Here is a 13,539-nt window from a genome sequence, read left to right as displayed (position 1 = left end):
GCCTGTACAACAACGTACACAGCGTTCAAAACATAAAATGGGAACTGGAGAACATAACATGTCAAAGCCAGATGTAGTAGGATATCTGAAACATTTCTGTTCATTACATTCTGTGTAAGAAGCATGTGTAAACAGATATTCTGTTTTATAGCTTTATTTACCTGTCGCAGGCGCATTTAACATGTCTTGTTTTAAAGCTGGTGATGGTGCAATGAGTTGCATTGAGTGATGAGGTGAATGTCTATTGAAAGTATAATCCTCCTGTACTGTTGTCCAACAGACCACGTGCAGGTAAGGCTGTCTGACGGTGGAAGCCCATGTACTGGCCGAGTGGAGATTTATTACAATGGGATATGGGGTTCAGTCTGTGATGATTCCTGGGATCTGGCGGACGCTGACGTGGTTTGCAAACAGCTGGGTTGTGGAAAGGCCTTGGACCTGGCACTTCCGGCATCTTGTGAACGAGGCTCAGGGCCAGTTTGGTTGGATGAACTGAAGTGTTTCGGTAACGAATCATTTCTCTGGGAATGTCCCTCAGCATCGTGGGGTAACCACGACTGTTCTCATAAAGAAGATGTGAGGATCTTGTGTTCAGGTAAGGGTGCTTCCATGTGCCTATTTTCCGTAGTGTTGTGCACATGGCTTCACAGGGAAGATATGACATCGAATTACATACAATGGACAGCACAGAATCTGGCCATTCGGCCTTACTGGTCAATGTGGTGTTTATGCTGCCCACGAGTATCGCCCCATATCACTGCATCTAACCCTCTTTGCATATCCGCCTACTTCTTTCTTCTTCATGTACCTATACAGCTTTACCTTGAAGGCATCGACGCTCATCACTTCAACAATTGCATGTGTTCGGAATTCAAAATTCAAACCACTCCGAGCTAAAAAAAATAATTCTCCTGAATATCTTATTAGATTTGTTCATGATCATCCAATATTTATGATCACTAGCTTCGGTTTCTGTCACTTTATAAGTGATTAGTGCCCCTATATCCCGATGTCTCTTTGCTGTTATACATCATTTTAATCCTTATTTTACAAGAAGTACGTTGCCTCTTTATTCTTCCTATCAACACTGACCACCTTAGACTTATCTGTATTCAACTCATTTGGCAATTGTTTGCCCATTCGGCTCTTTTACTAACGTCTTCCGTATTTCGTATTTGTTGTTCTTAGTGTTAACTATATCCCCAAATTGCTGTCATCTGAAATTTTGAAATCATGTCTCCCTTGTCTAAGTCAAAATCGTTTTTGTAAATATTGAGCAGCAGTGACCCCAGACCTGTGGAACACGACTTCCCACCTTCCGCCATTCTGGGTTACCACATTTAAACCCGACAGTGTGCTTTGTAGCTCGTCTTATACTATTCTTCCACTGATCTCTTGACTTCACATGCTCTGACCCCAGTCATGATCTCACGATGTGGTTCCTTGTCGGAGGCCTTCTGAAAAAAACATGCATGTTGCGTCGACTGCATTATCCCCGTTATCTTTCTGTAACGTCTGAAAACAATTCAGTAACGTTGTTTGTCTTTCTGTTGTTCAATCCGTGTTGATTATTCTTTAATACATTATGGGCTGCCGGTGTTTTTCTATCGCTTTTCTTGAATACTTACCGGAAATCAGTGAACACAACTGGTGCAGCATGTGTTGAGCTGTGCAGTATGAACATACAACGAGTTATCAATCTAACTATCTGGATATTTCTTGTGTCATTGACAGAGCACAAAGAGCTGCGGCTGGTGAATGGGAAGCATCGCTGTGAGGGGAGAGTGGAAGTGTTCTACAATGGCACCTGGGGAACAGTGTGCTCGGATACACTTGATGGACCTGATGCAGAAGTGATCTGTAAACAGTTACAGTGCGGTCCCCTCAGTTCTATCGATTATTACACTCTGTCATTCGGAGAAGGATCTGGACCCATTTGGCTCGATGGGATGGAGTGTATTTCACACGAATCGTTCCTTTGGCAGTGTCAAACAGAACCGTGGGGGAAACACAACTGTGAACACAGGGAGGATGCTGGTGTTATTTGTTCAGGTAACACAACAAACGTCTCAATCTGTGAGTGTCATTTCAAACATTGGTGGCTGATACAGTCAGCATGTTTCTCTTCTCAACAGAAGCAAAAGTAACTGAGGAGCAGCTCCATCGATCAGAGGACTGCATTCGAGAATATGATTGTAAACATGTACTTTCACCAGGTGCTACTTCCTCTTTATTATACCAACTATCTGACTTGTACTCCTGTCTTATACTACATCAATAATAATAATTGATTCTCTTTGCCAGATTCTGGACATTGGTTGCGCCTGTTTGGAGGTAACACCAACTGCTCTGGGAGAGTGGAGATATTGTGCAATAACAGCTGGGGCACGGTTTGTGATGACTCCTGGGATTTGTCCGATGCCAATGTTGTCTGCAGACAGCTGGGTTGTGGTCACGCTCTATTGGCCCCTGGAGGAGCTACTTTTTCTCAGGGTGTCGGTGTTATCTGGCTGGATGAGGTGAAGTGCACTGGAAGCGAATCTTCTCTGGCCGACTGTCCTTCCTCATCGCCGGCTCAATCTGACTGTGATCACAAGGAAGATGCCAGTGTGATTTGTTCCGGTGAGGGTGGCAGGGTTTGGAGAGTGGGGTTAGGGTACCTTGTTTTGTTAAATTGACTCATTAGTTCGGGAAATTAAGAACAGTATTTATCGTTTAAATGGAAAGTGCTGAAATTTCATCCTCCTGAACTTTTTGTACAATATATTCCATAGGGTTCGATGTGCCTCCAATTGCTTTCCCATCCACATCTGCAGGTACTTACCATTATTAATAGTCCAGCTAGCATTAGAGTTTGTATTAGTTGAATTGGTATTGTTGTCATTTTCTGAAGATGCTATGTGCACGTTCTCATTGACTGGAACATTTTGTTGCCTCACCGCATATTTCAAATGGTCCAGTTTAAATTCCGCTAATCCCAGTTTCTGGCTGTACCTGAACTGTCCTGCACTGATCAGAAACATGGGGGCACTGTCTCTGTAATTTAGATTGTTTCACACTTTCCTCTGGTGCAATGTGCACCACATAATGGGGAATGTTCAGCCCAACTCATTGCCTGGAAGCAGTGGATATAATTATTAAATACTTCTTGCAAATATTTTATCACACAAGATGGACTGTGTCTGTGCTAAACCTTTCTTTATTTTTGTCATTAAGAACAGGGATATAAAACTACTTCCATCCTAGTTGCAGTCTGCTTCGGAGTCCTGCTAATCTGTGTGTTGGTCTCACTGATGGTGGTTATACAGAAAAAGTCAATCAGAAGAGGTGAGGCTCATATCTTACCGTGGAACAAACAGAAAATCGCAGATTTCATGTCATATACTTGCAAGACTTTCGGTCAATGCAGCTTTCTATGGTCTGTCAGGTGACCTTGTTAGAAGTACATTGCAGTCGTTTTTGCTGGTTTTCTCCATTCAAGGTGCTCCAGAATGAATAAAATGTGACATTCAAAACGGAGAGTGATTTGAAGTGATCACATTCACTGTGAGAGTTCATCACATAATACATGAAACTATGGAAGAATTTACTTATTGTAACAATGGATCAGGAAGATAATTTGATTTTTTGGGCTGTGCATTCAGCTATTTATTTGACTGTTCATCTTCCTTCATCCATTGGGTATCAATTCCTGCCCTTCAGATTCGGGCTCTGGGCATCCAATCGCGAGTTGTCTAACCGGGCCTGTCAGTTATTTTGACAAGTGATACTTGTATAGGACCTCCTGTATTCACCAGCGGTGATTCGACATTCCAAAACTACGCTTGCACTCATATTTCACCCATCTAACCCACTCCTGATTTATTATAAGAAATGGACCTCTTAATAAAAAGCACTTTTCATAATAATATAGAGTTCTTATAGAAAAATCTCTCTTTCTCTCTCTGAATAAGAAAGAGTCCATAGCTAGGACAGCATAGACCTGTTATCTCTGCCAAGGACCCGGCCAGAACAGCCTCTGTAACAAGACAATCATAAAGCTGAAAAGATCGAGCCTTGTAACTTGACTAGACTGGAAGTAGTTTGCAAACGATCACAAGCACGAGATCAGGTCATGGAGTCATAGAGTTATGCAGCAGAGAAACACTCCCTTCGGCCCAACGTGTCTGTGCCAGCCATCAAGCACCTATCTATTCTAATCCCGTTACCCAGCACTTGGCCCTTAGCTTTGCATGCTATCCCATTTCAAATGCTCATCTAAATACCTTAAATTTTGTGAGGGGTACTGCCTCTACCACCCCTTCTGGCAGTGTGTTCCAGTCTCCAATCATCCTCTTTGTGAATAGTTTCTTCCTCAATACCCCTCTCAAACACCTGCCCCTTACATGAAATCTATCCCACCTGGTTACTGACCCCGCCGCTAAGGGAGCATGTTTCTTCCTATCTATCATATCAATGCCCTTCACAATTTTGCATACCTCAATCAGGTCCCACCTCAGCCTTCTCTGCTCTAAAGAAAACAACTCTAGCCAATCCAGTCACTCTTCATAGCTGAAATGCTCCAGCCCAGGCGACATCCTGGTGAATCGCCTCTGCACTCTCTCCAGTGCAATCACATCCTTCCTTTGGAGTGGTGACCAGAACTGTACACAGTACTCCAGCTGTGGCTTAACTATAATTTTATACAGCTCCATCATAACCTCCCCGCTCTTATATTATATGACTCGGCTAATACATACAAGTATCCCATATGCCTTCCTAACCAACTTATCTCCCTGTGCTGCTGCCTTAAGTGATCTATGGACAAGTACGCCAAGGTCCCTCTGACCCTTTGTACTTCCTAGGGTCCTACCATCCATTGTATACTCCCTTGCCTTGTTAGTCCTCCCAAAGTGTATCACCTCACACTTCTTTGGATTAAAGTCCATTTGCTACTCCCTCGCCCATCTTACCAGCCCATCTATATCGTCCTGCAATCTAAGGCTTTCCTCCTCACTGTTTATGACACCAGTAGTGTTCGTGTCATCTGCGGTCTTACTGACATACCTCCTATATCCACGTCTAAATCATTAATGTACATTACAAACAGTAATGGCCCCAGCACCGATCCCTGCAGTACACCACTGGTCCCTGGCTTCCAATCGCAAAAATAACCCTTGACCGTCACCCTCTGCCTCCGGCAATAAGCCAACTTTGGATCCAATTTTCCAAATTGCCCTGGATCCCATGGGCTCTTACCTTCAAAAAGGAAATAGGAGAGATCAGGGCCAACATATTCCCGTAAAGTTGAAGGGTAGGAGCAACAAGTCCAAGGGAACCCTGGATGTCAAGGGTTATGGAGGATTAGATAAGGAATAAAAAGGAGGTTTATGACAGATTCAGAGCGCTGAAAATAGCGCAAGCCCTAAAAAAGTATAGAAAGCACAGGCCGTACTTAAAAAATGACTTTGGAGAGCGAAGAGGGGGCATGCAAAAACACTTGTGAGCAAGATAAAGGACAATACCAAGGAGTTTTTAAAGTATATTCATGGAAAGAGGATAACCAGGGAAAGAGTAGGGCCGATTAGGGACCAAAGTAGCCATCTGTGTGGAGCCGGATGACATAGATTAGGTTTTAAATTATTACTTTTCATCTGTGTTCACCATGGAGATGGATGATGTTGGTGTAGAGATCAGGGAAGGGAATTGTGATATACTTGAATAAATTAACATTGAAAGGTAGGAAGTATTAGATGTTTTAGTGGGCTTAAAATGGATAAATCCTCAGGCCCAGATGAGATAGCTTAGTTTAGAAATACAGCACTGAAACAGGCCCTTCGGCCCACCAAGTCTGTGCCGACCATCAACCACCCATTTATAATAATCCTACACTAATTTCATATTCCTACCACATACCCACCTGTCCCTATATTTCCCAGCCACCTACCTAAACTAGGAGCAATTTACAATGGCCAATTTACCTGTCAACCTGAAATTCTTTGGCATGTGGGAGGAAACCGGAGCACCCAGAGGAATCACACGCTGACACAGGGAGCACTTGCAAACTCCACGCAGGCAGTACGCAGAATTGAACCCGGGTTGCTGCGGTGCTAACCACTGCGCCACAGTACCGCCCTGGGAGGATGTGCCACATACTGTTACGTGAGACAAGGGAAGAGATAGCAGGGGCTTTGACACAGATTTTCAAATCCTGTCTGATCACAGGAGATGTACCAGAGGACTGAGGACAGTGAATGTGGTACCATTATTCAAGAAGGGTAGCAGGGATAAACCAGATAATTACTGGTTGGTGAATCTAACATCAGTGGTACGGAAACTATTGGAAAAAATCCTGAGGAACAAGATTAATCTCCACTTGGACAGGCATGCATTAATCGGGGAACTCAGCATGGCTTTGTCAGGGGGAGATCGTTTCTAACAAACTTGATTGAATTTGTCCCCAGTCTGCTGCAGGTAAATATATGAGAATGCAAAAAAAATAGATACATAGACTTATCCGAAAATATGCACAACAAAACTACTCTGCATTCACAATACCTGGCTTTGTCTCTTTACTATCGGCATCTCTGTGATTTGGATGTGTTCGCAGATAATTTACTGTTAAACGCTCGTGGTTTGCAACTAAACTTTAATCTCCCTACTCTTCATCTGACAGGTTCTGTCACTGGTGGCAAGGGTTCACCGGCTGGTTTATACCAAGCAATTTATGAAGAGATTGAGAATATTCCACCTGGCAAGGATTCCTATCAGATCCGGCGTTCAGGTCTGTGTTTTATATTTCATACCGAATTTTGTCCAGACAAATGTCACTTCCACTTAAATACCCCATTTTAATGGTCAGTTTACTGACTGAACACTGTCAGAAATCCGTTCACTATCACCCTGTGAAGGTGGCCTATCACAGTGCGAGTGTGTCCATATCAGTGTGTATAGTAAGATGAGCAATGGGTTTGGGAAGATTCCCACCCATCGCGAATGGTTAAAGAACGTGATTTCAGTTTGTTTGTAACTTTCATGTAATTTTATTCCATTTAAACTAGACCATAAATAATCACTGCTCTCAGGAGGAGACAGTTACATTGACTCAGATTTTATTTCTCGAGGTGACTGGATTTCTGGATCAGAAACACGTTCCCATCAGGAACTCCTTACCTGAAATCAGTGGTTTCTACAAAAAAACTTATTCTGACACTTTGTATTCTGAAGCTTAACATAATATCTGCAAATTCCACTTCATGATACTGGGGCAACAACACGAGAAAATCGATGAAAGCTTTGTCCTGTGATATATTTAAGGAGCGATTTAACCATTGAGATAAATTTCTGAGGTTACAACAAAACACACAAAGACGATTTCCCTGGTAGATAAATGAGAATCCTAAACGATTCAATAAGTATATTAAGAGTAAATGGGTAGCTAGGGAGAGAGTAGGTCCCCTTAAGGATCAGTGTGGTAATCGATGTGTGGAGCCACGGGAAATGGGGTAGGTCGTAAATGAATACTTTTCGTCTGTATTTACCGTTCAGAACGTCACGGAAGCTAATGCGTTCAAGGGAAGGACCAGCGATATCCTGGAGCATATCAACATTACAAGGGAGGAGGTGTTGGAGGTTTTGAAGCACATTAAGTTGGATAAATCTCCGGGGCCTGACCAGGTGTATCCTAGGAGGCTATGGGAGGAGATTGCTGGGACCTGGCAGAGAGTTTTGTATCATCATTAGCAACGGGTGAGGTACCGGAAGACTGGAGGAGAGCTAATGTTGTGCCTTTATTTAAGAAGGGTAGCAGGAATAAGCCAGGGAACTACAGGCCGGTGAGCATTACATCAGTGGTGAGGAATTTATTGGAAGGGATTCTGAGAGACAGAATTTATATGCATTTGGAAAGGCAAGGTCTGATTAGGGATAGTCACCATGGCTTTCTGCGTGGGAAAACATATCTTACGAATTTGATTGAGTTTTTTGAGGAGGTGACCAAGAGGATTGACGAGGGCAGGGCGGTGGACGTTGTCTACATGGACTTTAGCAAGGCTTTTGACAAGGTCCTGCATGGTAGGTTGTTCCGGAAGGTTCGAACACATGGGATCCAGGGTGTGGTAGCACATTGGATACAAAATTGTCTTAGTGATCGGAGGCAGAGGGTGGTAGTGGATTGTTGTTCTTCAGATTGGAGGCCTGTGACCAGTGGTGCGCCGCAGGGATCGGTGCTGGGCCTTCTGTTGTCTGTCATACATATTGGTGACTTGGATGAGAATGCATGGGGCATGATTAGTAAGTTTGCAGATGATACCAAAATTGGTGGTATAGTGGACAGTGAAGAAGGTTATCTAAAGCTACAACAGGATATAGATCAACTGGGAAAGTGGGCAAGTGATTGGCAAATGGTATATTTAACGCAGGCAAGTGCGAAATGATGCATTTTGGAAAGTTAAACCAGGGAAGGAGATAAACAGTGAATGGCAGGGCCCTGGGAGTGTTGTTGAGCAGAGAGACCTTGGGGTGCATGTACATAGTTCTCTGAAAGTAGCAATACAGTTAGACAGGGTGGTGAAGAAGGCGAATGGCATGCTTGCCTTCATCGGCCGAGGCATTGAGTACAAAAGTTGGGACGTCATGTTACAGTTGCACATAACGTTGGTTAGGCTGCACTAGGAGTACTGTGTGCAGTTCTGGTCGCTGCACTACAGGGAAGATGTGATTAAGCTAGAGAGGGTTCAGAAAAGATTCACAAAGCTGTTGCCTGGCTTGGAGCGCTTGATTAATAAAGAGAGATTGGATAGGCTGGGTCTGTTTTCCCTGGACCGAAGGAGACTGAGAGGGGACATGATAGAGGTATATAAAATGATGAGAGGCACAGATAGGTTAACTGGCTAGAGTCTGTTTCCCATGTTAAGGGTGACTAAAACTATAGGGCATTAATTTAAGGTGAGAGGGAGGAGGTTTAAAGGGGATAAAATTTTTCACACAAGGAATAGTGTTTATCTGGAATGAGCTGCCAGAGGAGGTGGTGGAGAGTGTAACAGTAGTAACATTTAAGAGGCATCTGGACAGGTACTTGAATGAGCAAGGCATAGAGGGATGTGGAATTAATACAGGCAGGGGGAAGAGTATAGATAGGCATTATGGTGGGCATGGACGCTGTGGGCCGAAGGGCCTGTTTCTATGCTGTGCGACTCTATGACTCGAATTTCAAATCCGTTATTGCCCTCCTTGCACACTTTTCTACCCCATTATCCGGGGTGGGGCTCGGTTTTGGAGCCCCACCACCTGCCGTTTGAGACTCTGAAAGGGAAAGAGACAGGGTGGAGGGATTTTGGATTAAGAAACTGTGCTCACTGACTATGTTTTACACTATTGTCTCTGCTCTGATGTCTGAAATCTGACCGACCGGCTGTACTGCATATTGTTTTAACGGCTCGCTGTATGAGCCAACATTTAAGGTCCAACCCTAGTTGCTCTTGAACCACTGCAGTCCCTGTGATGAATTTTCCACAATCACGTCAGATACAAAGTCCCAGGACATTGTCACCAGATGATGACGGTATTATGTTATTTATTCGAACGTGCCAATCAATCTCTCCAATAACCATCCATGTTTGTGTTTAACAGTTACTGATTCCATTGAGTCCCTCAATCAGATTGAATATTACACCAGTTACAGTTTGGGTGACACGGATCCTGGATCAGAATATCCTGAAGGGAACATCTCTAGAATTCGGGGTGGGTACATTTTTACTTGTTACCATCACGTTTTTTAATCCATCACTCTGTCTGATATCTAAAATCAACAATTAAATCAATCAGAACTCACTCGCCCGAAAATGATGCTGCTGAAGACATGGAGATTTGCTGAGTGAGTTTAGCTTAAAAAAATGGAGAAATAATTTGGATTTCTACAAAATCATCCCGATTGTATCCAGCAGTATAATGGAATGAAACTTTCAGTTCATGATGTTTTCTGACACTGTTGTCTTGGCGGTGCAATGTGAAATTTGCGTGTATGTTGGATGGGTGATTCAATGGGATACACGTGACTTTTAAATGGAGGGCAGAATTTTGTTACACAGTGACCACAGTCTGGGAGTGAAAATGCCGCTGGATAGCGGTGCAAAGGAAACCTGACGTCCTTACACAGTTAGGTGATATTCCCCGAGTCGACCGAGCTCGTGGGTGGAGGCTCCACTTTAAGACGCTGGGCAGATAACGGAGCAAAGAAAACAGGAAATTCATGGCAATTTTCCAAACTATTCACAATTTAGTGAAAGGCGGGCGAGACTAACAGTTTCAGAGACTCGCCATCGATAACCAAGGGGAAGTTCAGAGGAAGGTCAGTTTTGGCTGTGAAAAGCATTGTGGCACTGGAGGGAGGGGGAGAGATATTGAATCACGGTATTGGCAATCTGGAGGCTGACCGATCTTGGCGATCACAACAGAGGTATTCAGAATGAGCATCCTCTCTGACTTATAAGATAGGTATAAAAAATGAAAACAATGAAGGGTTTGAGAAGTGAGTGCAGCAATTTACAATAGGTGTCATCCACTCCTGTTTTGAGATCTCCCATTGTGGAGGAGCATCAGAGATGGAGAGAACAGCAGTCCCCAAGGGTTGGTCTGCTGCACCCAGAGAGGGACAGGAATCGTGAGGCTGGAACAGAGTGTGGATTAGCAGGGCAGCACAGTAGCACGCAAGCAGCTTCTTGAGTGCAGATGATGCTACCCACGAGTGGGTTTACCATCAGAGGCTCTGCTTCCTGCAAATGTCAGAGCAGCAGTGTCACTGAAGATTGTGCCATATCAGGGAGGTGGTCACTGAGCTGGAGGAGGATCTGATGGAGGAGGATCTGAACCAATGAGTGGGGGCACCCCTCCTCCAATTTCATTTTCATATTGTGTGACATTTAAGGCTGTCAGCTTAATGTAAGGCACTGCACTCACCTTGCCATACTACATCAGGGCATTGATCCTGTTCCTGCACTGAAGCCTCTTACATGGGACTACCTCACGTCTGCGCAACTCCTCCTCAATCTCCTGCCAGGCCCTGCCTGCCAGCCTAGCCGGCCTCCTCCACCCGTTCCGATGGGAAAAGCGCTTCCCTCCTGCCATTGCCGCTTGGAGGAACACGTACAGGGAGACATGAGAAAACCTGGGCTCCACCCTTGCTCTGACTGCTGCCATCTTACAAACACACCAGTTGTCAGTCCTCCCACCCAATGTCCTACAGTGCTCCTGTCTTTCAATCGATTGCTGGCTGCCGTTTCAAATATATGACGGGCCTATGATGACTCAACTGCCGCGGCACGACATGGTCCTACCATTCGTCAGCCTCAAATCTCATTCCAGCAGAATATCACAGTCAAACCTGGCAAGCCTGAGTAGATTGGCGTCTAACAATATCATTCTAAATATTCAGTGTTACCATGTGATTTTTGTGAAAATCATTATTTCCTCTCAGGTCTGGTCCCCGGTGATTATGATGATGTTCAGACTGGAGCCATTGACACTCAGGATGGTCACTTGTTGCTGGACAGTGTTCCTGATGATCTCTTCACACTGACAAGTGCCGGCGGTGATCTCTCCACTCTCAGTGAGTTAAACTCCCACAGTCACCATCTCTCTGTTTCTACTTTGAATTTCATTCCAATCGGCGATCTCACAGACTGCTGATTGATTTAAATTCATGTTGTGATTAAAGCAAATTAGTCTCCTCAATGGGGCGGCACAGTGGTGCAGTGGTTAGCACCGCAGCCACAGCTCCAACAACCCGGGTTCAATTCTGGGTACTGTCTGTGTGGCGTTTGCAAGTTTTCCTTGTGTCTGCGTGGGTTTTCTCCGGGTGCTCCGGTTTCCTCCCACAGCCAAAAGACTTGCAGGCTGGTCGGTAAATTGGCCATTATAAATTGCTCCGAGTATGGGTAGGTGGTAGGGAAATATAGGGACAAGTGGGGATGTGGTAGAAATATGGGATTAGTGTAGGATTACTCGAAAATGGGTGGTTGATGGTGGGCCAAAGGGCTTGTTTCAGTGCTGTATCTCTGAACAAAAGTAAATGCTGGACTTATTTTAGAAAATACATCCTGACGTTATCTCTGTTATGAACACATTCACTGGAAATCCTTCAGGTGCTCAATCTAAACACCCTGATTCGGGCTCAGCAGATCCACTTCATCTGCTATCACCCAGCGGGAAAATAACAACACGGTGAATGGAGCTGGAAACCATTCAAATTCCAGTCCCCATCACCTCATTGACACTTATACAGATGACCCGCACTGAACTCACTTTTAGTTCAATAATTAATCCATCATCTTTCTCTCCATAGTATGCAACTCCCAGACCCGCACTGAAACAGCTTTGCTGGTTCCCTCCAATCCTGAAAACAATGAGGATGTTCACTGTGACACGTTCACAGCAGCAGACATTCCACCAATGACGGGCACTGACTGTGCGGTTCAACATCTTACATCTGCATAAACCCGGTAAGACCAATGCTGTATTATTTGTTCCATTTATTTGTGCTGACAGTGTACAGTCCCGGCTGGTTCTTATATTAATATGATAATGAATGGTGTTTTCAGCAGTCAGTGATTCTAAAGTATCGCAGAGAACATTCTGTGTACTTACTATTGAAATAGGAGGATTATTGAAACAGAAATATTCTGAGTAGAGAACATATACTGTATTTGATGTGTTTATTTGATGGTTGGCATTGCTGTAACCCTCTCAAGTCGTTTCTGTTATCCTTTCAGCTGAAAAGTCAGCCTCAAATCCAGCAAATGATGTCTAAAGGTGTATCACAGACTGGTGGAAAATATTCTGTGTTAAATCTGAAACAATGGCATGAACATTTCCAACAGTGTGAACATGCTGAATGTGCTTTACTTCACGATATAAGCATCACTTTGCGTTCATCAGTCACCAGATTACTTGGTGTTGGAATAACAGGATTTGGCTTTTCTCCATATTTTCTCTGAAAGTGTGTGTAATCTGTTTAATTAAAATACCAAACAGAATTGATTTCGGATCATTTCTCTGTCTGTACAAATACTGAGATACATTCCTCCACATGTAATTACCAACACTGACACAGAGATTAAATCCATTGCTTATCAATAAAGAGTTGGTATGAAATTCGTTCTGTAACCGTTTCACATGTTCATATCCTATTAAAGAATGTTTAGAATACGTCTGTCGAAGAATAAATGGTCTGTCTCTTTTATCTGCATTTATTGTATCGGCTTCCTCCACCGCCATCTACTCGATGTGGACAAATTACTGCAGTTTATAATGTAAGTGTTGATGTACAATGGAAATAATGCAAAATTAATAAAAACATTGATTCCATGTTTTAGCTGTAATGTGTGTCTTTGTCAATATTAATTCCAATATTATGATTCAAGTTCTAAATATACACCAATTCCTAGATACAATACAATGTTGTTTTACTGTGCTGCACTATCCCGGAGTATGGCGGTAGAGCAGGAGAATCTGATCAGAAATTAATGTGTTTTTGCAATTTAATTCTAAGTATTTTAGTTCGTC

At 43.6% G+C, this 13,539-nt stretch overlaps 1 protein-coding gene across 1 annotated transcript in view; it reads left to right on the top strand.

The window, feature by feature from the left end:
• LOC137359794 (deleted in malignant brain tumors 1 protein-like) overlaps positions 1 to 1,229 on the top strand; it is a 28,114-nt gene extending 26,885 nt beyond the window's left edge. Inside the window, exons 6-7 of the mRNA XM_068025493.1 lie at positions 281 to 589; positions 1,189 to 1,229. Coding sequence (XP_067881594.1) covers positions 281 to 589; positions 1,189 to 1,229 — 350 coding nt within the window. The remainder of the gene's footprint in view (positions 1 to 280; positions 590 to 1,188) is intronic.
• Positions 1,230 to 13,539: the final 12,310 nt, after the last annotated feature.

Source organism: Heterodontus francisci, unplaced genomic scaffold, assembly GCF_036365525.1.
Source record: "Heterodontus francisci isolate sHetFra1 unplaced genomic scaffold, sHetFra1.hap1 HAP1_SCAFFOLD_329, whole genome shotgun sequence".
In the NCBI taxonomy this organism is placed as follows: Eukaryota; Metazoa; Chordata; class Chondrichthyes; order Heterodontiformes; family Heterodontidae; genus Heterodontus; species Heterodontus francisci.
This window is presented reverse-complemented; position numbering and strand designations above follow the sequence as displayed.